A 25,416-nucleotide genomic window follows, 5' to 3' on the forward strand; every position below is an offset into this window, starting at 1 on the left:
ATGAAGTCTCTTTCCAAAATGTATTTTAGGAGTATCATTTAAGTAAATAATAAAACTTAAAGCCAATGTTTATCAACATAATGCTCAACTGAATTTGTTCTTTTCAGCATTTGTATAATTAGTAGTTTACATTCTTATATTTTTCTGTTAGTATATGATCTTCTCACTTTCAGATGCTTATATAGTGTATCAGATGACTCTTGCCACTTGTAAATTAAGAAAATGTATCTCCAACATTCCTGGATTCTGTAATGCTCATGTATATTTTTTCTGCTTGGAATTATCTGTCTTCTTTATATCTTCCAGATATATAACATCATGCTATACTTAAGAAAAAAATCTCTTTTCTCTCAATGCAGACTATTAGCCATGTATACGTTATCATGAATTTCACCCTACATGTCTCTTCTCCCAAGGGCATTTGCATATAAATTTTAGAGTGGAATAAAATATTTTGTTGTCCAACCTGGCCAACATGGCAAAACCCCTTCTCTATTAAAAATACAAAAATCAGCTGGGCAAAGTGGGCACTCTCCTGTAATCCCAGCTACTTGGGTGGCTGAGGCAGGAGAATCACTTGAACCCAGGAGGTGGAGCTTGTGGTGAGCTGAGATCATGCCACTGCACTCCAGCCCAGGCAACAGAGCGAGACGCTCAAAAAATAAATGTTTTGTATTATAACAACTATATATGACTTTCTTTTTGTTTTTCCTGGGAGAGGCTATAACCTTCATTTCTCATGCTAGTTCCCTTGCCCCACACTCACGTGGCCAACAAGGGTTAAGCCTTACACGTATATGTCTTGTCTGTACCTGCAGAGGCAGAGCAGCACAAAGGGTGAAGGTATAGCTTACTTACCTCACCATCCGTAAAAATGAGGGAGCAAAAATGAGAGGGTTGGGGAGGGCGAGTTATACATCCTTATGGACAGCATAACGCTGATAAGCAAAGCAGTCTTTAGAAGTCAAAAAGTACGTACATGGCGGCACCTCCCCACGTAACAAATGTTGATAAAATGGGCTACAGCAAAGTGTAAACCTTTAACTATAGGACAGACAACACTTTCTTTCCCAACATGAGAATTTCACCCTAATGTATGACAATCCAGTAATCAATAGTCCAAAAGAGATGAACTTCAGGTCACACAGTTAAGAAACTGTAACTTTTGTTTTACAGTTTTTTGCTTTTGAAACATCTGTCTTTCTGGAAATGCATTCTATTTCTCTCTATCTACCTATCTACCCAGCTATCAATCATCTAGGTAGATATAAATATATATTCTACAAACTACAGACACAACTACTATAAGGAAAGTAAAAACACTCCTCAAATCCCAGTATCCAAGTTAAAAAATATATCAACATTTTGGAAGTTTAATATCAGATATCTGACTCTCTCTATATGAGTAGATAAATACAGAAGTAGCTCTAAATGATGTAAAGTGGTATCTTGTATTATGTTAAAGCAAAGATAAAGTAATGTAACTTTTCTAGAATTAAATGAGAACAAAAAACCTATATATATATATATATATATATATATATATAGTAAAAGACATTAATTCTCATAAAAAAATCAAAGGCAAAATAAATTTATACCTGAAGTTTCAGCATCTGGTAGCCTGCTGCTCTGAAAGGTTAGAAAGTAAAAATAGCCACATCTCTCTAATTCCCACAATTGACACTTTTAAATTTCTGTGCCTCTAACATCTATACTCTCTCCTACAACTATAGCACCTGCATGGTTTAGTCGAGGTCGTCTATGGAAATGGGTTCCTTGCTCAATTGTGGTCATGTGGCCACAATTTCTTTTGTGCACTTTTCAAAGTGCAAATCGAATTGTGCACTTTCAATTTTCTCCTTGGTGACTAGATTGTCTCATTTGTATTCCTGAAGTGCTGTTTGCGTGATAGAACCTGAGTTGCCCAAATTTAGTGAGCTAATCATCTTCTTCAGTCATATTTTTCACTCAAAGTTTTTGAAAGCAACATTTTCGGACTCTGCTTCCATTCCTCACAGGTGCTTTATGTCTCTTGGTATTATGGCACTTCTTTTAGGGAACAGTACATTCTCTTCGGACTAGAATTATATGGTATATCTTTTTCATATTTTGTCCTAGATTTCCTAGTACTGGGAAGGTCTGTATACCTTTTGGGTATGGCCAGTCCCTTCTTTCATGTTTTTCTGTCTATATTCATTTTTTAATAGTTGTTTCCAATGACTTTTATGAGAGAGAAATAAAATTTATATTACTTCAACATCATTATGCAGAATTTTTGATAACTTATAGTAACTCAACAAGTCTCTCATGTCCATAGCCTGATGAATATCAGGTTATAAAAATGAGCTAGTTTATACTAATGTTACACGAAAGCTGCATTTTTGTTACGTTCCTCTACCTTTGCTTGTGTATCACTTTTTCACCAAGTCTTTTTACTAACTGAGACCTCTTCAAACTTCTGTGAATACCTTATATATTATTCTGTATACACTAGGCTAGCTTTTTCTTACCTATTTTCTTCTCTTATTTGGTCTTTCTAAATCTGATAAGCCTTTCTTTTCTGATGCAATATTTTTTCTTCCTCCCTTTATTTTTTCTTCTTCTTGTATTTTTTCTTTTGGGTTTCCTCCTGTTCTCTTTTATCATTTTTGTTTCTCTTCCTTCCTTCCTTCCTTCTTTCCTTTTCTTCCTCCCTTCCTCCCTTCCTCCTTCCCTCCCTTGCCTCCCTTCCTCCTTGCCCTCCTTCCTTCCTTCCTACCTTCCTTCCTTCCTTCCTTCCTTTCTTCCTTCCTCCTTCCCTCCCTCCCTTTCCCCTTCTCTCCCTTATTCCCTTCCTTGCTTCCTCCTACATTCATTCCCTTTTATTTTTTTTATTTCTAGAATTGGTTGATTCTAGATTGTTTTATGATTTCACATTTCTTAGTTTCCTTTAGCTTTATTAAGGTGCAATCACAAAAAATGTATATATTTATAGTACACAACATGGTGTTTTGATATATGTATTGTGAAATAATTAATTCAAGATAATTAACACATCCATCACCACACAGTTATTTTTTGTAAATGGTGAGACCACTTAAAAGCTGTTATCTTAGAGATTTTAAAGCATGCAACATATTATTAACTACAGTCACCATGCTACACAATAGATATCCAAAACGTATTCATCTTGTCTAACTAAAACTTTGTACCTTTTAACAGATTATCTCTCATTTTAATCCCTCTCCACTGAAGCCCCTGTCAACCATCATTCCTGTTTTACTGAATTAAACATCATGGTCTTTGTTTGTTGATTCATATTTATCTAAGACAATATTGTTTCTTTCCTTTTTAAGTTGCCATTTGCTGATATTTGTACCAGTGTTCCTTTGAAGCAAAAGTGTTTTGCCTCTGTCCTTAATTATGTTCTTTTACTCTCAGTGAATTGCTAGAAAATTGGAAACTCCCAGTTACTAACAAATACCATGATTTAAGATCAAGAACGCACGTTGTAGTTGCATATATCTAACTATTTTTCATACAGATTTTATAATAGAGGTACATTCTGGGTACAGGAGGAAAAATTATAAGGGTCCTTTGCATTTTCAATAGGAACTAAGTTTTTACATTAATATACAGTAAATACAAAGTGCTCTTTTTTATACACGGTACACACTGTGGGAGTCGATTCCTTCTTACATCTTTCTAAACTATTTTCTGATTAATAGGAATTTTAACTCTAAATGTTTATGCCATTTTGACTTTGTTATCCCAGACAACTTCAAAACGTCTTCCATTTTGACTTAGTATCTCTCACTTCCAGCCCAAGTTTTCCTATGTCATTCCCCAATGGAGATCACGTGAGAGGTTAATGGTTTCTATGGATCTTTTAATAGAAGTGGCAAGAATGATTTCTGGTGTCTGCCAACATCTGTGGTGTGAGTTTATATATATTGTATATATATATATATATATATGGCTGTAAATATAACATGTTCTTATTTAACATGTTTATTGATAAATGAATCAAAATTTGGCTTACCTCCTCGCTTGTTTATCTTGGCATAGCCGGGAGAATAGCTACCAGACATGGAGGAGGAGCTGCTGAAAGCCACATGGGGGAGTCCAGAGACGAGGGGCTCATCACATTTTTCTGAAAACAAAAGACAGAGAGGGAGAGAGACACTCAGTAACAATTTCTAAATAATTATTGGTATGTGTTAGTTAAAATAATCATTGACTCTGGTATGTCTTTTATAAATATTTGAAACAATATTTAACAAAGGAATTTAGGGACTTCTATTATCCAAAATATAACACAGGAGCAGTTTATATAACCCTGATATTCAAACAGAAAACCATAGCAAAGTGCATTACTCTGAAGGACTTCACCTCAGCCTTGCTATCTGAGAATCATGAGTAAAACTGAGCTTGTTCCTGTAATAAGTTTCGGTATCTGGCATCTCCTGGAAATCTTCAGGTATTGATACATTATAGGAACAGAGCACTAGAATTACTAAGGTTGGAGGAGGAAAGACAAAGAGGACTCTTATCAAAGCCAAAAGACCAAGAAATGGGGAGTTGCTAACCAACACGTATAAAATTTCAGTTATGTGAGATGACTAAGTTCTGGAGATCTGGTGTGCAATATTATACCTCTAGATAATCATGCACACTTATCAAGGCAGATCTCATGTTACGTGTTCCTACTAGAATAGAAAAAAGAGGCTGGGAGCAGTGACTCATGCCTGTAATCACAGCACTTTTGGGAGGCCGAGGCGGGTGGATCACCTGAGGTTGGGAGTTCAAGACCAGCCTGACCAACATGGAAAAACCCCATCTCTACTAAAAATGCTAAATTAACTGGGCATGGTGGTGCATGCCTGTAATCCCAGCTACTCGGGAGACTGAGGCAGGAGAATTGCTTGAACCTGGGAGGCGGAGGTTGTGGTGAGCCAAGATCGCGCCACTATACTCCAGCCTGGGCAACAAGAGAGAAACACCATCAGAAAGAAAAGAAAAGAAAAGAAAAGAGAAGAAAGAGAGAGAGAAAGACAGAGAAAGAGAAAGAAAGAATGAACGAGACATCAGCAAGTAAAGACAGAATATTCACCAACTTGAAAATTATTACTGACAGAAAAATTAATCAGTTCCCATCGTACTCAACCAATCAACTGCACTGGAACCAAGCGATACCTCAATTCTATTTGTAACACTTTCTGCACTTGGCTTTTATAATGTCATTAACATTTTTTTCCCCTTTTTTCTCATTAACTGCTTGCTCTCTGATTCCTTTGATGGATCTTTCTCATTTTGCCAATGCCTAAGTGTTTCTAATGTTAACGTGGCCAGGACTGTTCTGAGTCTACCCCCCCTCTCTGGGAGATGGCATGGAGGGCTATGTCTTCTGAGACTGGGATGTTCCAAGTCCTACTGCCCACTTCAACTCCATAGCTACAGATCGTGCACACACAGCTTCCAGAGCTCTATGTTACAAAAGACTGTGTGGTCTTCCTGCTTCCCCTCTCACTCTGCTCTAGTTCTGCCCGCAGCAGCTGAAGAAACACTATTTAAACTGTAAGTGAACGTGTGGCTGCTGTATTCAAATTGTTCTCTGGCTCCTGCTCTCAACTTGGCATACGGTTCGAAGTCCCCCCCGCAACCAACCCCTGCCACCCTGCCACCCAGTGGCCTATGATGGCCACAGCACTATTCTCATCTCTTTCCCCAGGTCCTTGTCTATTCCTGTCCAGCCACCATGACCCCTTTCCTCTTCTTCTTCTTTCTTTCTTTGAGACAGAGTGTCGCTCTGTCACCCAGGCTGGAGTGCAGTGGTGCGAGCTTGGCTCACTGCAACTTCTGCTTCCCAGGTTCAAGCGATTCGCCTGCTTCAGCCTCCTGAGTAGCTGAAATTATAGGCACGTGCCACCACGTACAGCTAATTTTTTTTGTATTTTCAGTAAAGACAGGGTTTCACCATGTTAGACAGGATGGTCTCGATCTCCTGACCTCGTGATCTGCCCGCCTTGTCCTCCCAAAGTGCTGGGATTAAAGGTGTGAGCCACTGCTCCTGGCGCCTCCTTTTCCTTTAAAAACAAGCCTGCCCCTGCTGTAAGCCTTTGCAATTACTAGTCCAACTATCCTCTCTTGTCACAGGTCTCTGCTCAATGTCACCTTTGCCACTGGAGACAGGCTTTGGTAGTTCACCCAGCATTTTGTTGCCATCAGTCTCTGTATCCACACCCTGCTTTATTTTTTTGTCATAACACTTAGCACCACCTGACATGTTATGTTGTTATTCATTTAATTTTTTGTTGCCTTTCTCTCTCACTAGACAGAAAGCTCTATCGGAAATGAAGTTTTAGATAGTTGGCCTAATGCTTACTCTCCAGTGATCTGAACAATGGTACTCAGCACGTGCTCTAAAAACATTTGTAGGATAAATGAATGAATGTACTAAACCCAATGAACCTCAAAGAGTCTGGAAGCATGATCTCATATTATAACATGCTACAACACTTAATTTTTAGAGTGGTGGTCTTAAATTTCGAACAAATGTTTATGCTCAGAACTCTGTTTAATAAGACAGAAAATTTTTCTCTATATACTCAAAAATGGTTTCTCTCTCAGAAATTTTTAAGCAAAAATAACTTACCAACAGAAAGAATAAACTAATTTTCTTGTAAATTCACTTAAATGAAGTACCCAGTGATACTGGAAAAATGAATTATTATTTACCATCTCACCACTCAATTGTATACAAATTGGAAATTAAAATGAACAAATCTGTCTTCGGATAATATTTTTAAAATTGCTTATTTTTCTTAGTTATACTGCAAGCACCTCTGGGAAATATGGCATGTGTGTATAAATAAGTTCCCCAGAAAGTTAAATGTAAAAGAATGTAAAGAACATAAAATTTGTTTTAAAAGTATCAATTCGCAAAGCTATCATCTAAACTGATGGGTTTCATATTAATCAGAAACATCTACCTTGTTTAGCTGTAAGTGAGCACAAATATACATCCTTGATTTTCCTTTCTGATATATTTGATTACAACTTTTTATAATTTTTGAGATAAGTGTTGCCTCTAATTGGAGTACACATTCCTTCTAATGTTCCCATTATATTAGAAATGTGCTAGCATTCACTCATGTTCATTTCATTCATTTAAATATGCATCAGGTGTCTATGTTGTGCCAAGCACTGAAGTCAGCTGAAAGCGAAATTAACAATGCCCTGCCCTTGTAGAGCTTATGTTTTAGTGGGAAGAAACATCCCAATAACAAAAAATATGTAAATTTATAGTATGTTGTGGCAATTAATACTAACAAGGAACATTAAATATAAAACACTGGGCAGGGAGTGGGGGTGAGGTGGAGAGGAAGAGAATTGCTATTCTATGCTGACTTCTCAAGGCAAGCCTTGACAACATGATCAGGTAGTATTTGAGTAGAAATATGAAGAAAATGAGGAAGAAAGCTACGTTAGAAATCAGCAGGCTCATGCTAGGAAAAACTTTTTCTAGTCCATACCTGCTCAGTCAGGCTAGCTCATACCTGATAATAATGCATGACACATTTTCTAAAACTGAATATCCAAAGCCTAGATATGGTTGCATTGAATGTAATTAAACTAAGTTGATAACTGGTTAAATGATCCAATAGCTAATTTAAATTTGGAATTTAAATGTAGCATTTATAAAACCATAATATAGTTTAGAGTTATTACATTAAACAAATTGGCTTCTGTAACAAATTGATCATCTGAGTATCAAATTTTATATTTTTTGCCAATTTAAAAAATCAAATAAAAATCAATTTTTTAAAATTAAAAAATTAAGTAATGATTTGAAAAAATTATGTAATTATTCAGAATAGCAATTAGAATTAAATTGAGATTAGTGAAGACCAGGGCAAATAAGCATTTTTTAAAAAATGTGACTGCAAAATTATTATCAGAATGTAAAGCACTAGCAATCTCACATTCTTCCAAATTAAAACATAATCTATAATCATATTACTAAGCTAAAAAATGCAACAATTACTGTATTTTCTCCTGGAGGACATTAATCATGAATATTTATTGAGATCTTACACTGCATTTTGCTGTTTTCACTACTTCAGACAGATTATATGTGTGTGTGTGTATAGATATATATAAAATTCGACTTTGCTACATTCCATTTGTACATATGCACACATACACATACAAATATATGGTCTATTCCTCCATAAGTGGCAGTAATAAATGAATCCACAAAAAGTAATTAAACATGAAGTAACGAAAGAGTAATACAAAATGGTTTAAAATTCAGTGCTAACTAGAAGAACATGAAATACTAAAAGTCACAAATAAACTAGAAATGTAGGGTTGTTGTTAGTTGAGTCGTTCATTAGATCTCATAATTAGTTAGTTGAGTTGCTCATTAGCTCCATCATAAATGTGTGACCACGAATATGTCATGAACCCCTTTCCTACAGGTGACACACAAGTAACATGAGGAAATTTAACTAAGTTTCTCTCAAGCTCTGAAAACTCCAAAATAGTGTCAACCACCAAGAGTTAGCAACCCATGGCCTGCAGGCCCAACCCAGCCCACAGATTGCTTTTGTAAGTAAAGTTTTATTGGAGCACAGTTACACATCATGCATTTATGTATTGTCTCTGATGACTTTCACACAGCAGTAGAATACTGCAATAGATATCATACGGCCCACAAAACTAAACTATTTACTATCTGAGCTTTTACAGAGTAAGTTTCCCAACCTCTTATCTAGTGTAACAAATATTGAAGGAACTTAGGAATCAGAATGATTAATGATTACTTACAGTGTCAGATACCATATAAATAACAAATAGAATCTGAAGAAATTAGAGATTAGAGATAGGTGGAAAGAGGGTTAAGTAAATTTTAGAAAAAGGGAACACCTCAAGCAACATGAAAGAGGCCACAAGGAAGTTGAAATTTCCCAGAGATGGTTGTAGCGGCATTCCACACAAGCACATATTGCCATGCTGACTATTACAATATACTATCCATTTTTATTTCCAACTGTAATAATGGTTATTACTCATTATGCATTCTAAAAAGTCCACTTTATTGTTGTGCTAAAACATGTATCTCAATCTCCTGCAGACATTAAATACTAGGCAATCAGGCAAATCCCTGGAGAAAGTTAGAATTTTTATGTAATAGTAAAGGAGGGAAGGAGGGAGAGAAAAAGAGAACTAACATTGAAATAATCCGGTATTGTGTTTTCCCATACTGGGATGTCTTCCAAAACTACAGCCATACACAGCGATGGCAAATATTTGGTCTCCAGTGTACTTCCCTTCCAGGGAATCTTGGATGAAAACTAGAAGAGCAGATGGGCCTTGAGTTTTATTTTCACACAATTTCAGTCAATCATGAAGGCAGACTAGCTATAAGAATTCTGTACTAACTCAAGCTGGAGCAGAGGAAATTATTGGCAAATAGACATGAAATAGCTGTTGCCCTTTACCTAAAAGATACAGTTGAGAGGTTTGGCTATTGGCAAGGGATACTGGCAGGAGTTTACAAGATTAAAGGACTTCAGGATATATGTAATTGACACAAGAGTATGGTTTTCAAATGCATTCTTGCTGAAATATACTGTCTGAAAATTTTTCATAAAACAATATATGTTTAAGCTATAACACTTCAAATAGATGTTTTATATGACCCATTTGGTAACATAAGTCTAATGGAGGAAAACAACTAAAAGCAACAAATGACTCAAGAACGAGACAGTGCTAGCTGCACAGAAATTCTAGCAATAACATCCTGATTTTTATGTTAGGAAAAAATCCATGGCAAAAGGCACATTCTGAGTTGAACACATCACTCTGTGGTCTTAAATATACAGTCAACTTCTACCTTTTGAAGTTGGAACTACTCTACCTCTACCTGCACATTTACCCTGCATCACACGTTATGACTATCCCTTTCCATCATCAGCAGCACAGCGGTTCCTCCAAGAGGTCTTTTATCTTCCCCCTGATGTCCATTTCAGGGTCACTAGTTAATGCAATAACTAATGACAGTCAGAAATGTGGGAGGGCAGACAGCATTGGGACACTCAGGAGCAGAAGGCAAGGTGCAGTCCTGGAGCACTGAGATGGGACACCAGACCCCGAAATGGACATCAGGGGGAAGACAACAGATCTCTTGAGGAACCACTGTGCTACTTGGGAAGCCAGAGAAGAACTTGTTATTCAGCTTGTGATTCACGATCGTTTTAGTCATAAGGAACAAGGCAGAATGGGAAGCAGAACACACATTTGTTGGGAGGTTTGGCCAGAGCTTCTTAAATTACTCCTGATGTCTGCAAGCCAAATTTTGTCTAAATTTTATTTATATTTTACATTTTCTAATTGTCACATAACACATTTTTCTTCAATAACGTGCAGGAAGTACAAGAAACAGAATATGATATTCTCTTCCAATATTTATAATAAATATTTGGACATAGTTGAGGGTCAAAAATTTTTAACTTAACTTGATATAATTACGATTTTTTGGTGACAGGTGTGACTTTCAGAGGTAGCAGTATGCTCCTTAGAGTCAAAATATTTACAGTTTATTCCTAGCAACATAAACTTGAGCGACTTGTTTAATTCTATCTTACCCAAAGTTTCCTTAGTTTTTCCATTATTTCAAAAGTCCTCTTCCTGTTTTGACCCTGTTGTTCTCGATTTTTAAATCATAACAATATAAAATCAATGGTTAAACATTCAAAGTTATAGAAATATGCTATAAAAATGTATGCTCCTTCTTAGGGCAAAGAACCCATTGACTGCTACTCAATCTATCTTTTTTTTTTTTTTTTTTTGAGATGGAGTCTCGCTCTGTCGCCCAGGCTGGAGGGGTTCACACCATTCTCCCGCCTCAGCCTCCCATGTATCTGGGACTACAGGTGCCTGCCACTGCACCCGGCTAATGTTTGTATTTTTAGTAGAGACGGATTTTCACCGTGTTAGCCAGGATGGTCTTGATCTCCTGACCTCGTGATCCACCCGTCTCGGCCTCCCAAAGTGCTGGGATTACAGGCGTGAGCCACCACGCCTCAATCTATCTTATATATCTTCACTTATACCATATTTTCCTTCCATTTTTATGGTTCATACATTGCTTTTGTGTATCTCTTGCTCCAGCCTCCCTGGACTACTCTTTGCTATTGAAAATAAGACACATCTTTCTCTTGCTCCTGTAGAATTTCATGCAATACAGTTAAAGACAGAATCTAATAATCCATAGAAGTCATCGCTAGTACTAGTCTTCATAGCACATATACACAGATGCAGCATTTAACATAACAGATATTTAGATATGCACACAAACAAAAAACACTTACAATATGGTCTTTTACATATCTTTTCACTTACTGATCTATCATAGAAATTCCTGGCCGGGCGCAGTGGCTCACGCCTGTAATCCCAGCACTTTGGGAGGCCAAGGTGGGCGAATCACGAGGTCAGGAGATCGAGACCATCCTGGCTAACACGGTGAAACTCCGTCTCTACTAAAAGTACAAAAACATGCCAGGCGGTGGCGGGCGCCCGTGGTCCCAGCTACCCGGGAGGCTGAGGCAGGAGAATGGCGTGAACCCGGGAGGCGGAGGTTGCAGTGAGCCGAGATCGCACCACTGCACTCCAGCCTGGGCGACAGAGCGAGACTCTGCCTCAAAAAAAAAAAAAAAAAAAAAAGAAAGAAATTCCCATACAAACATGGCTTCATTTTATATATTTCATTTTACATTAGAGACCTTTTATTATTTACATTAGGCTGTGTGTGGCAGAGGTAACTAACTTTGCACAGAAAATACGAGAGTGCTAGATCATTGCTAAAACAGGTCATATAATCGCATTGAGAATTAATTATTTTCTCATAGAGTCTATAAATAAGTTCACAAAATAACTTATCAAAGAGAAGGACCATGAAGAGAAGTACAATTAGTTTGTCATCAAATGCTAATTTGGGAAAAATCTAAAGAGAATGGAATTGGAATGAAATCAACTGATTGGACATACCTTATCTGACACACAGTGGGAATTCCTAAGTGAATAAAATAAATTCATCTGCCTTCCTTTTTCCTTTTTACTATACCTCGTTTCCTACTAGATAGAGGTGACTGCATTTACTCTTTTATTTCATTTTCCATTTAATGAGACAAAACCCAATGTGCTACCATAGGCATTATAGTGGTGAGCACGAATGAGGCAGCCTTCCCACCTCCCATCACAATCCTTCCAATCCGGACCATGATGAATATACAGATGGCAGAGATCATTAAACCACAATCAACAAATCAATTGATAGTTATAGCAATCATTTATTGAATACTTATGTGATAGGCAGGTAAATATTTTCATCGGGTCATCTCATTGAGTTATCACAGTAACCCACTGAGATGGGAAGTATTACCATTTTATAGATGAGGAGGCTTCAGATCTCACAGCTAAAGGATATTCAAGTCAGGACAAAAGACAAACTGTACCCGATTATAAGGCCTGTACTTTTGAAGTCTAGTTATCTGGGACAAATGGCTTCTATAGTGACTTCCTGTAAAATCGTATACGTTGCATTGGGCTATGCAGATCTAATATTGACGTTGTGAAATTGTTCTCACCACTTCTCAATTTGATTCCAAAAATTTACGTGACATGTTACCCTGTATAATAATATTGCAGCAATTTCAATATTTTCTGTGCCAAATTACATCCACATCTTTTAACTGAAAGAAAGAGGTTTCTACAGTTTTAAATAGATGTTCTCAGAGAAACCCATATATAATCAGCAATTTAATGGATATGCCTACATTGAATAGCCTCAGCAAAATACATCAACTTTATTTCATTTATTCATTCAATAAATATTTATTGGGCACTTATTTCCTGCTTCAATCTTTATCTCCTTACAATCCATTTTCTTCACAGTTGTCAGATGGATTTTTTAAAACTGGGCATTAGATTTTGCCATGCCCTGAAGACTTCCTGATGGCTTCCCCTCTTATTTAGTATAAAATCCAAGCTCCACTGGGTCCGAGATGGTCTGGCCCTGAAGATATCTCTGGCGCTATTTTATTTCACTCCTTCTCTGGGTCACTAAGCTCTAGATTCACTCTCCTCTCCCTTTTTCAGATACACCAAGCACACCTTTGTACAAAGGCCTTTCCATCCTCTCTGCTTTCCAGCTAAAATTCTCTGTACCAGGTCTCAGAGAGCTGGTTCCTTTCCACTCTGATTCTGACTCAAACACCACCTTCACTTTTTCTGACCAATTCATCTAAACTAACCATCTCAATTCCTGTTTTCATTCTCCTGAGACACTGCTTGCTATTCTATCACACTGTCTTGTTTGGTTTCACAGTATCCACTACAATCTGAAATTATCTAGTTTGTTTTTAATTTATTACTTTTCTTGTTGATTGGACTGTAAATACCATGAGAGGAAGGCAGGTGCCTGACTTGTCCACTCTATATTCCCAGAGCCTCAAAATGTCATGCGGCACAGCACAACCTTACAGAGGGCTGTTGAATCAATGAATTACTGACAATGATAAGAAATAAATCCACCTAAAATCAAGCAAGGCAAAGTAGTTCCTAGGTTTGACTACTGAGATGTGTTCACTTCATCTGTTTAGCTTCTAAGATATATTTTTGTATTTTCCATTTTAAAATCTGCATTGCAAAAGAGAAATGGCTTCATCCCATGATCTGACACATAGATCTACTTTACTGTATCCCACATAAGAAATACCACCTCTGATCTACAACAACTTAAAATGACTTGCAATTTGGAACCCCTGAATTATATAGAGGGCTTGTCTAACTCATCAGTGTAGTACATGACTCTAGAACTTTTTAAATATCTTGGCTCCAGCAAATGAGTTTTTTGAGACTTGAAGCTATTGACTATTGTGAGTTAGCTCTTTTACATCTATTTTTAGTCCTAAAAAGAACATAAGACTTTGGTGTTCCTAATATTTTCATTCTGTATCACTGAAAGTCTATTATGATCAATATTGGTTTATATGTTGATTTCTCTGCCGATGATCCTCTCTTGAGGAAGAGAACTTCTTGTCTTTCCCAATATGCAGAATGTAGAGCACACCATAGGAACTCTTCATATATTTTGAAAAATACTGAACACAATCAGTGCAATTTTAATAGCTTATGGCAATGAATAAATTCAATATTTTTAATCTTAAAAATTAGTTCAGGTTTCTTTCATTTTCCTTTTTGGTTTATCTAATAGCTATGTTTAAAAATAATAATGAAATGAAAGTAGTATAGCTAGAAAATCAGTCATGTTTGGAGGAATCTTGGTTGTAAATCAAATAAAAAATTTTCTGGTCTGCATGTACCAAGGGCAAATTACTTCGAGACGTAGTTCAAATTTTGCTGGACATTTAACAGCTGCAGCATATTTCCGACAGATGGTATAACAGATGAATCAGTTTCAAATTATCTACTGAACTGTAATATACTGGAAATGAAATAGATTTGTGAGGCTTTTTTTTTAATTAAGCTTTTGTCTCCTCGAAGTTGATCTTCTAATTTAAAAGAAAAAAAACTCTACAATACAAAATAATATAAAACAATTTTTACCCTTAGTGTAATCTGGAAAACAAATTCAAGTTTTAATTTCATAACTTGATGCAACAAAAGGAAACAGTATTCAAAAATTGAATCACCACCCAGGAGCTAGGCAGAGGTTTTAATCTTTAACACAGTGGTGACAGTAGACTTTTCTTTTTTTAACTCAAATTCTACAGTCTCATAAGAAGGTCAAGCTACCTAGAACTTTTAATAAACCAATAATCTGAAGACTGTCAAAGTCAACTGCAATATGACTAAATGAACTTGAGTACTCTTAAAGCTTTGATTGACAATCTTCCTAAGGGCAGGGCTCATTTGAATTGTACTTTATTGGTCCACTGGTAACTGTTGCAATTTTTGACTCTCTGGTTTCATTAACTGGTTAACTGAAAGTTAGTATTTAACAATAAGCAATGTACTTATTGACAACCAAGTCTATTTCCTAGACTACTTAACCCACTTAGCTTTAAATAACTAAGTGCTGTAGGTAAGCATCTTCCCAGTGTACTTGGCTTAAGTAACTTCAGATTAGGCCATGCATTCAAGATGTACAGAGTGAACAATGGAGCACTCTAGAACCAGTAAGGGTGAAGCTGTAGAAAAATCCTTATTCAATTGATTAATGTTTATGGCATGGTAGGCTAAAAAGGTAGTCTATAAAATAGTATTTATAATATGATCTTCATTTTATGAAATAAATATAGGTAAAGAAATGACTGAAATAATATGTAAAACGAAATGTCAATCATGGTACCATATTGATTGCTAGATAATTGTTGACTTTCATTTTCTTCTATTTTCTACAGCTTGGAAATTTTCTTCAATTAACATATATTGATTTTATAACATTTGAAAAATAACTAGTATTAACTACCCAGTGATGCTGAGTGCAAAGATAATATGCATTTCCTTCAATGATGATTTATAGAGTGCCTACAGTTGGGGGACAACAGTGAACAACCTACAGTTTTATATTATAGTAAATAATAAAAAAAAAAAAACACAGTATTTCAGATGGTGTTCATTATAGGGAAAATAGGGCATGACAGGAAGATGATTAGTAAATGGATAAGTATTCTTGAAATTAGAGGTTTTAGAAGGCCTTATTGATAAGGTATCATTTTTAGCAGAACTTAATGGAAAAGAGAGAACAAGCCATAGGGTTATCCGATATCTGTGGAGTAGTGATTCTAGCACAACAAACCCAAGTCAAAGGGCTCAGGAGCAGGAACAAGGTGGGTATGTTCAAGGGTCCTAGGAGGCCAGTGAGGATGGAGCAGAAGCATGAGGTAAACAGGAAGGAAAGTGGCCAGAGAGACTGCAGAAGACTATGATGGAAGTCAGCTTTGCTGGGCTTTGTAGGGGATTGATATGGTTTAGCTGTGTCCCTACTCAAATCACATCTGTACTGTAGCTCCCATAATTCCCTATGTCGTGTGAGGGACTCAGTTGGAGGTAATTAATCAGGCAGTCAGGTCTTTCCTGTGCTGTTCTCATGATAGTGAATAAGTCTCATGAAACCTGCAGGTTTTATAAAGGGGAGTTCCCCTGCACGCACTCCCTTGCCTGCCACCATGTAAGACATGACTTTGCTCCTCCTCCGCCTTCTACCATGATTATGAGGCCTCCCCAGCCATGTGGCATTGTGAGTTCATTAAATCTTTTTGCTTTATGAGTTACCCAGGCACAGGTATGTCTCTATTAGCAGTGTGAGAACAGACTACGACAGGGATTCTTTTTTTGTTTGTTTTTTGTTTTCCCTAAATGGAGTCTTGTTCTGTCACCCAGGCTGGAGTGCAGTGGTGTGATCTTGGCTCACTGCAACCTCTGCTTCCTGGGTTCAAGTGATTCTCCTGCCTCAGCCTCCCAAGTAGCTGGGATTACAGGCGTGCACCGCCACGTGTGGCTAATTTTTGTATTCTTAGTAGAGACAGGGTTTCACCATGTTGGCCAGGCTGATCTCGAATTCTTGACCTCGTGATCCTCCCACCTTGGCCATCCAAAGTGCTGGGATTATAGGCATGAGCCACCACGCCCGGCCAGGGATTCTAGGAGTTGGGCTTTAGAAACATTCAAAGAATGGAAGCCCCCAACAAGAGAAAATGGCCAAGCTTATTGGACTGAAAGTGGAAGTTTAATGTAAACCATGTTATTTTCTATCCAGACATGATTCTATTAAAATTTCTATAAAAGGGTTGTCACAACAGGTTTTGATTCTAACTAATCCAAATCAACTTTTTGTCTCCAATGAACAAGGAAAATAAGTTGGAGAATATTTATTCCCCTGGGTATAAATTTGTCTTAAAAAAATGTAAGGATCTATATTAAAACAACATTCATTTATTTTAATTTCTGTTAATCTAGCATTAATTTATTTAACCATATCTTTCTTAAATATATTTAGATTTTGAGCCACATACTATCCTTTGAAGGGGTGACTTGAAAAATATTCCCTTTTGTCTCCCAATAATCTGAATTCATTTCTCCTCATGTCTTCAATAACACAGAGGACCTACTATTGAATAGAATAAAGAAGTTGTATCTCCCTTCTAGAAGGTTTGTCTTCTAGAGAAAAATAAATTACCCAGTTCACTATAAGCAATGGGAAAATTGCAATTGAAAGGAGTGAATAGAGGGAGGACGCAAAGTAAGTTCAGCCTGAAGGGTTAAGGACAGTTTTAATATTAAAAAAAAACAAAAACATGATATGATAAGAACACTTCCACTACATATAAAATGACAGAGAAGAGCACTCCAGGCAACAGAGTCAATATCACGATAAAGTGTAAACATGGGAATGTATAGCATCTTCTAGAAGGAATGAGACAAAAACAAACAAAAACAACAACAGCAGCAACAAGAAAGCAAACACACTTGTTCTTGCTGCCTAAAATGCTCTTCTCCCAGTTTTCTCTTGGATAACTGATCATGTCCTACATCAGATCTCAGGAGACGAGTGCTTCCCTGAGTTCACCATCGCTTATACTAAATTCAGTCTACCTTCCTCTCTTTTCAGGGAACACACTTCTTTTCTTTTTTTAAACAATTATGACAATTAGTAATTCTGCATTCATCTGTGTATTAACTTGTTTAATATCTGACTCTACCATGAGTTATTAACCCTATTAGGGTGGACCTAAGGGTTGTGTTGTTTGATTCTGTTTACTTGGCATATGGGACAGTGACCGGTGCCCAGAATGAATGCACAGTGGATGTATGGAGGGTGATGATCATTGAATCTACAGAACAGATGAACAAAAAGGAATGCCAAGGGCAAACTGAACAATCTTACTCATTTGATCCTGTTTGGCATACTCTCATTTTTCTTTCAAAAAATCTGTATTGGACATCTGTTATGTTTGAATCTAGGTAACTTTGACTCAAGACTTCACAGGTTAGTAAATGTCACATAGTAAATATGAATTGTATTCTGTAGGCCGTGAGAAACCACTGAAATGGCTCCTTCATTGGGGGTAGTTACATGATATGGTTATACCTACATTTTAGAAGAAACGAAACATTGACATCTGTGTGGTGGAGCCATTATTGGAGGAATGTTCCAGAAACGTGGACACTATTATACAGCAATGTAAATTAGAAGTCTCCAGGTGTGGTGGCTCACACCTGTCATCCCAGCACTTTGGGAAGACGAGTCAGGCAGATAGCTTGAGCTCAGAAGTTTGAGACCAGCCTGGGCAACATGGTGAAACCCCATCTCTACAAAAAATACAAAAATTAGCCAGGCATGACAGTGTGTGCCTGTAGTGCCAGTTACGTGGGAGGCTAAGGTGGGAGGATGGCTTGAACCCAGGAGGCAGAGGTTGTAGTAAGTTTATTGAATACTTATTCTGATTAGTAGAAGTGGTTTAGTCACAGGCCAGGCATAAATGCTTTTAGACAGTCACTGAATTGGAAGTGTCAACATGAGAGAGGGATCCTTTTCTTGGAAATGGGAGCATGGGATCTTTCTGCTAATAGTGTTTGATGGCTTAGAATGAAAACTCAGAGCTTTGTTAGGAAAATAAACTTAAATTGGCAACAACCTGAGTGTGAACCTGGAGGGCATTATGCTAAGTGAAATAATTGAGATACAGAAAAACAAACACTATGTTCTCACTTGTATGTGGAAACTAGAAAAGTTGAACTCTCAGAGGTGAAAAATTGTGCTACTGCATTCCAGCTTGGGCAACCCCTGTCTCAAAAAAAAAAAAAAAAAAAAAAAGGTAAATTAGAAGTGATACAGAGGTGAATGAAGGCAGTAGCAGTGGAATGATAAGAGAAGAAATTGGTGAAAGATATTTTGGAAGGTGACTGAATTTGTTTTTAACCAGATGTGAAAAGTAATAGGAAGAAGAATAACAAAAATTACTGATTTCTTATGTGGGTGACTGAATAGAGTATGTAATCCTTCACTGAGCAATGGCCATAAAATATGGACTTGGGCTCATTTACCTTCTTAATTAAAATAGGAGGTTTGACTCATTTAAGAACATATGCCAAGATTGTATCTTTATATCTAATTGAATTCATGTTTTTGACTAAAATTACCAGTCATAGATTCTGTAACTCATTGGTGAAAGCAATAAAGTTTGCTTAACTAGAAAACAGAAAGCAAGGGCTAGAGTACTTGTAAAAACTCCCTAAGACGTTGAAGATACTCACTGCCCTTCTTTCAGGCAAAACTACCAAAGGTTTATTTTTATATCTATATATTAAATTACTAAGCTTCGTTTCTCTTACTGTGATACTTTGCTGTTGAATAAGATTTTTCCAGCAAATACGGCTTTATTAACTGTTGTTATGGTAACTGTGAACCTTTTTCCATAAGGGGTAACCTGAAAAAGAAAGATAGCTATGCACTAATGCCCATTCATTTATAACTTCTGAGGGACGTTGCTCTCACCCACCTTTTTTTTTTTTTTTTTTTTTTTTTTTTTAGACAGAGTCTCACTATGTCACCAGGCTGGAGTGCTGTGGCGTGATCTCGGCTCACTGCAACCTCCGACTCTCTGGTTCAAGCCATTCTCCTGCCTCGGCCTCCCGAGTAGCTGGGATTACAGGCACATGCCGCCATACCCAGCTAATTCGTTTTATATTTTTAGTAGAGATGGGGTTTCACCATGTTGGCCAGGATGGTCTTGATCTCTGACCTGGTGATCTGCCCATCTCAGCCTCCCAAAGTGTTGGGATTACAGGCGTGAGCCACTGTGCCTGGCCTCACCATTTTTTAAAAAATATAACCTGTCCATCCTCCCCTTTCTGATGCCTCTGTTTTTAAGCACACACATTTCCCTTATTTTAAGAAGAAATACTTTTGAGGTCACTGCTGACCCTTCCTCTCGGGTCACTTGAATGAAGAATTCTGTATTTCACCAGTAAAGAAATGCTCTGGGCATCTGGGGGTGATCTAAAGGTAAAAACAACTTGCATTGATTTCCAGGATGTATTATATTCCAAAGAAAGTTGCTTGCCTTGATATATAGTATTAATAATGTTTAATTTCTAAATAAAATTGTTTTCAGGAGGATTTTATGAAAAATCAAAAACTATACCCATCCAAAAGAAAACAAAAACAAAATAAGTCATCTCAACACACCTATGTGTCTGTGCACTCATTTTAGATGGAACTGAAGGCAGAAAATTGATTGGGTCATTTTTGCCATCATCCCCAGTGATGAGTAGCTAGTTGATAGTGCTTGTCAGTAGGAGGTTTTTGAAATGAGCAAGTTGAAGCTTAACTCTGGTCTTAAAAAAGCAAGGACAGGAGAGATTCAAGTCCTGAAAGTTCAAATCAGGAAAGAAGGATCAAAAAGGAAGTCAGGTGTAGGCAGGTGATATGATTTGGCTGTGTCCCCACCCAAATCTCATTTGGAATTTTAACTCTCACAATGCCCACGTGTTGTGGGAGGGACCCTGTGGAAAGTAGTTGAATCATAGGGGTAGGTCTTTCCCATGTTATTCTTTTGATCATGAATAACTATCAGAAGATCTGATGGTTTTATAAAGGGGAGTTTCGCTGCACAAGCTCTCTTCTCTTGCCTGCCACCATGTGAGCTGTGCCTTTCACTTTCTGCCATGATTTCAAATCCTCCCCAGTCACGTGGAACTGTGAGTCCATTAAAGCTCCCTCTCTTGCCAATTGCCCAGTCTCTGGTATGTCTTTATCAGCAGCATAGAAATGACTCATACAGCAGGCAAACAGAGACCAGAACTCAGGAGATGAAAGCCTCACCCAGACAGGTGAGCACCACACCTGGGATAACCTCTTCCATGTTTTATATTCACACAGCCAGGAGTGCAAGAGAAGAGAAGCACTACAGTCAAGAGATTTTCACAGTTAAAAGGAGATCTTACATCTTTTGTGGGCAGGAAGAAAGGGAAAACATAAACAAGCAAAGGTACAGAAATGAGACTAATCAGAGGCTACAAAAAGTCAGTTTGATTAATATGCCAGGTGGGTTTTGTAAAGTGTTAAGAAAAGGTGATTGAAAGTGTGTTGATCCTTGAAAGCTCAGCAGAGAATTTGCGATCTCATCTAGAAAGGAAATGGGAACAATGAAAGATTTCTGAATGGAGATATTACAGGATGAAAGTGCAAGCAATGTCATTAAAAAAAATAAACACTGTTTGGTTTTCAAGCTTTCTCAGAGAGGAGATTCCCAGAGAATGAATTCCAGATGGGAAAACAAAATGCATCTTGAGAAAAAAATGTAATCAGAAATAAATAGGAAATGGAGACGTCCCAATCCACTGAATTCTGTATTGCTAATGTTCATACAGCTACCAAGAGATGAGAAAAGTTGCTGGTTTTACATTCTGAAATAAGAAATGGAGCCATACCAGTGAAAAATAAATGAGATATGTATATTCATGACCATAATAATGAAGAAATGGCTGCAATCTCATGGAAACGACTCTATTATTTTCCCAACACCTACATTTTTACTGAAGCTGGCTTCTGAACCTGAATTTAGAAAACTTAAGTTCTAATTTTCATTTAGTTGTCAATTCTCTTGATTAAGTGACATATTCACGTGGAATCTCAGTTTCTCCATTTGTAAAGCGGGAGAAATGAACATCATCCTTGGGGTCTCTTTTATAGCTGACATTTCTGGATTCTATAATGTCACAAAATGTTTGTGAGAGAATAGAATTTAAAAAGTGAACTTATTCCTTACTATCAAAAACGTGCTGACTTAATTATCACTTGCTTATATAAAGAAATTAAACTTATTTAAGGAGTATTCTAAATCAGACCCCTAAATGCTGATATGGATTCACAGCAACATTGAAAAATAATTCTTTTTGTTCCTTTACCTTTTTCTAGGTTTGAAGCAGTTACTGTGATCAAGATAAATCATCAAAGTAATAGATAATGACACTGCATTCCTTTGTCAATAAAGCCTGGGACATGCTGCCAGCTCTGCTCATTTGAACATACCCAGATTTCAAGAAATTGTCACCCATTTACTGCTACCTTCATAACACAAATGAATCATTGTCCGCTTATGTTATCACATTTGTTCTTTTTCATGAAAAATTGATATTCAAAGCTACCTAAATCACTGACTCAAAATGTTCACATAAAGAAACTTTTTTTTTTTTTTTTTTGAGATGGAGTCTCGCTCTGTCGCCCAGGCTGGAGTGCAGTGGCCGGATCTCAGCTCACTGCAAGCTCCGCCTCCCGGGTTCACACCATTCTCCTGCCTCAGCCTCACGAGTAGCTGGGACTGCAGGCGCCAGCCACCTCGCCGGGCTAGTTTTTTGTATTTTTTAGTAGAGACGGGGTTTCACCGTGTTAGCCAGGATGGTCTCGATCTCCTGACCTTGTGATCCACCCGTCTCGGCCTCCCAAAGTGCTGGGACTACAGGCTTGAGCCACTGCGCCCGGCAAAGAAACTTTTAAAAATGATGCCTCCTTAAGGGAGTTTGGCATCATGATTACTTTCTTTGATCACATTTTACAATTCTGAGTTGTTGAACTGTGGGGTGGATTAGAAATAACCACAAGGCAGTGCCCTGTGACCTGTATTTAGGAAGCAGTTCTGAAAAATTACATATATATGTGCTATAACACAAATGTTTAATACTATTTAAAAATATTTCTGTATTCATTTTAATAATGTTTCTTACATTGTGAAGACCTATAATTTCAAATGTGCTAAGAATATAAAAGGATGGAAGATAAAGATTTTAGAAAGAACTGATATTTAGAATTAGGGAACCTACAATTGCATTTTGGTCTACTTCTCATTCCTGTGTATTCTTGGGTACATTTATCAACATCTTGAAACCTCAATTTTCAACTTGGTGAAACAATAACTCAGTAAAGTCTTACTCTCAATAGGAAACCCGTGTTTATGTAATGAATTTGGGAAGTGTGTGAGTAGTGTAGATAATACACATCTCTTGCTTAACGGGATTTGAGAGTCTAGAAAAGATATGAAAGGATACCGACCATATACTATCAGGTGCTATACTAGAGATGCTGCAAGAAAGTGATATGGGTACTTACAGTAGTACAACTAATTTTGCCCAGAAGACAATATTATCAAGCATGCCACTATGCTGATGGAGAGTTCAATGAAATTACATAAAATTCTTTTTAAATTAGAAAGTTATAGGCCAGTATTAGTTGCTTTTACCAACATAGCTTTATAAACAAAATTAGTTAACCACTTGATTTTTTTCATGTTTTTACCATAAATTCATCTTAGTTAAAACATGAGACACTATAAGGTATGTGCAAAAATATAATTTTGTAGGTAGTCAAAATTACTTATTTTTTGTAGGCATTCATGTAAACCAATGGAGTAGATCAAAATATTATTTTCTCCTATTTTTGTTTCTATTTTCATAGAAAATCAATTTAGATTCTAGAATATCATATTATTTAACTCAAAAAGAGTGCATGTCAACTAATGAAGCCTAGAAAATTCTTTCAGTCAGTTGTCCACTTTCTATTCATATTCACAATCTTATTTTAAATCCTTACTATGTATATTCTATTTTAGAAAATAGACCATGATATGGCAAATAAACATATGTTACTGAAGCAGGGCAGTCACTGTAGACACCACAGGACAAGAGTTTCTTCTCTAGTAACTGCAGGAACATCTATAGCAGAGTCTCCTATAAACAGCACTGTATCATTTGAATGCTTCAATAAATCAGTTTACAAATTCGTTCTGCACACTGCTACATTTTCTTGATGCACTTTCTGACTCTGTGTTGCAAGCTAACCTAGAGAGGTTTGAATTATTTGTTTGCTATTAGTTCATCACTTGACATTTCATATTTCTTATTATTCAGAACATAAGAATATGCACATTGATACATTTTTCTAAGTTCCACTTATTGGGTAGTGTTATTTGAAACATAATATGAAAATGCACTTGACAAGTTACCCTGGAGGTGACACAGCAGTTTGCAAAGAGAAGTATAAACATCATTTATTCATGACAGAGCAATGTTCCCTTTTTGATTTGAGTTCTCTAATATCTTCAAATGCCACTGTATACCAATAACAATTTATTTTTCAGTGGCATAATTGGTGATGTGGAAAATATTTTTCTTGGATTTAAAAGAGCACATATATTCACACATATGCTTTTGAGTCCATCCCTGTTCAGAACATAATTTCCTATAGATTGCAGACATTCTCTGCTGTGTCTGATTTATCTCTGAGTTTTTATGTCCAGCAAAGTATCTGACAACACCAATGTTAGATATATATTTTTGAATGAATAAACACGTGTGCTTTTTCCTGTCTTTTAGAATTGGAGCTTATAGGTTTATAGGCACAAATTCCAATTACATCCTCAACTAGCATATACCCTACAAATCATAAATTCAATCCCATTGGAGGAGAATATTACCCTAAAATACCACCAAAGACTGTATTCTGGGGCTTACTCTTATAAATTGGGCTAATAATCCGTATACAACGGAGGCAAGAATGTCCTTTAAAAATTTGAAGCAGGTTTTCTCCTGGACATGAAGCAAATTTAATGTGAGCAGCCATATTTTCTTTTATTAAGAATAATCCTTTACTTTGAGATGATTAGACTAAATGTTAAGGAAGAAACAGGAAAATAGTTTTGAGAATATGGTGTGTAGTTTCCGGAAAATTGCACTTCCTAGAAACAGATCAACTAAAATGTATTTCTTTCCATCCAAAACTACAGGGAAAGAATAAATAGCCTCTCTTTCCTAACCCCTGCCAACACCTGCTACATTTTTTACCCAAGAATTCTGAAGGAACTGTAGAGATACCATTTGACTCTACAGCACAGCAATAGATCTATCACACAGAGAGGCCACAGTCAAGGTCAGCATTATTATTGCAGCCAGATTCAGTTAAAAAAAAAAAAAGAGAGAGAGAGACTCTAACAACCTACATGACTTAATTTTATTTCTCATTGGATAAAAGCTAAAATAGGGTGTGTACAGGTTACATGGTAGTCAGCTGACACGTTTTTGTTCTATTTCCAGGGATAACAGAAATTACAATGAAAAATGAATCAAAAGATACTTAACAGACATTATTTTTTCTCCTTGGAGGGGAAAATGTTCTTCCTTATGTTGCTTCTTTTATTGTTTATAGCAGGCTTAACTATACATGCTGCATACCAGTTTGTCTCAGAGTTTCAACCATTTTCTTTATGAGTTTGACTCCTGCTAGAATTAAAATGTCTCTGGAAGAAATAGCATTTGAGTATACCTTCTGAGAATGAAGAGTCTGAATGCAGCTTTCATGGGTGGTTGCCTCAAGGGAATCAAAAGAAAATATTAAGATGTGAGGCATTAAAC

General features: G+C 36.8%; 1 protein-coding gene across 1 annotated transcript in view; it reads right to left on the reverse strand.

Moving 5' to 3' along the window:
* The window catches only part of CNTNAP2 (contactin associated protein 2), a 2,313,133-nt gene that overhangs the window by 1,659,453 nt on the left and 628,264 nt on the right, over nt 1-25,416 (reverse strand). The window contains exon 2 of the mRNA XM_033192342.1: nt 4,022-4,132. Coding sequence (XP_033048233.1) covers nt 4,022-4,132 — 111 coding nt within the window. The remainder of the gene's footprint in view (nt 1-4,021; nt 4,133-25,416) is intronic.

The sequence above is a fragment of the Trachypithecus francoisi genome, unplaced genomic scaffold (assembly GCF_009764315.1).
Source record: "Trachypithecus francoisi isolate TF-2019V2 unplaced genomic scaffold, Tfra_2.0 Lachesis_group4, whole genome shotgun sequence".
NCBI lineage: Eukaryota > Metazoa > Chordata > Mammalia > Primates > Cercopithecidae > Trachypithecus > Trachypithecus francoisi.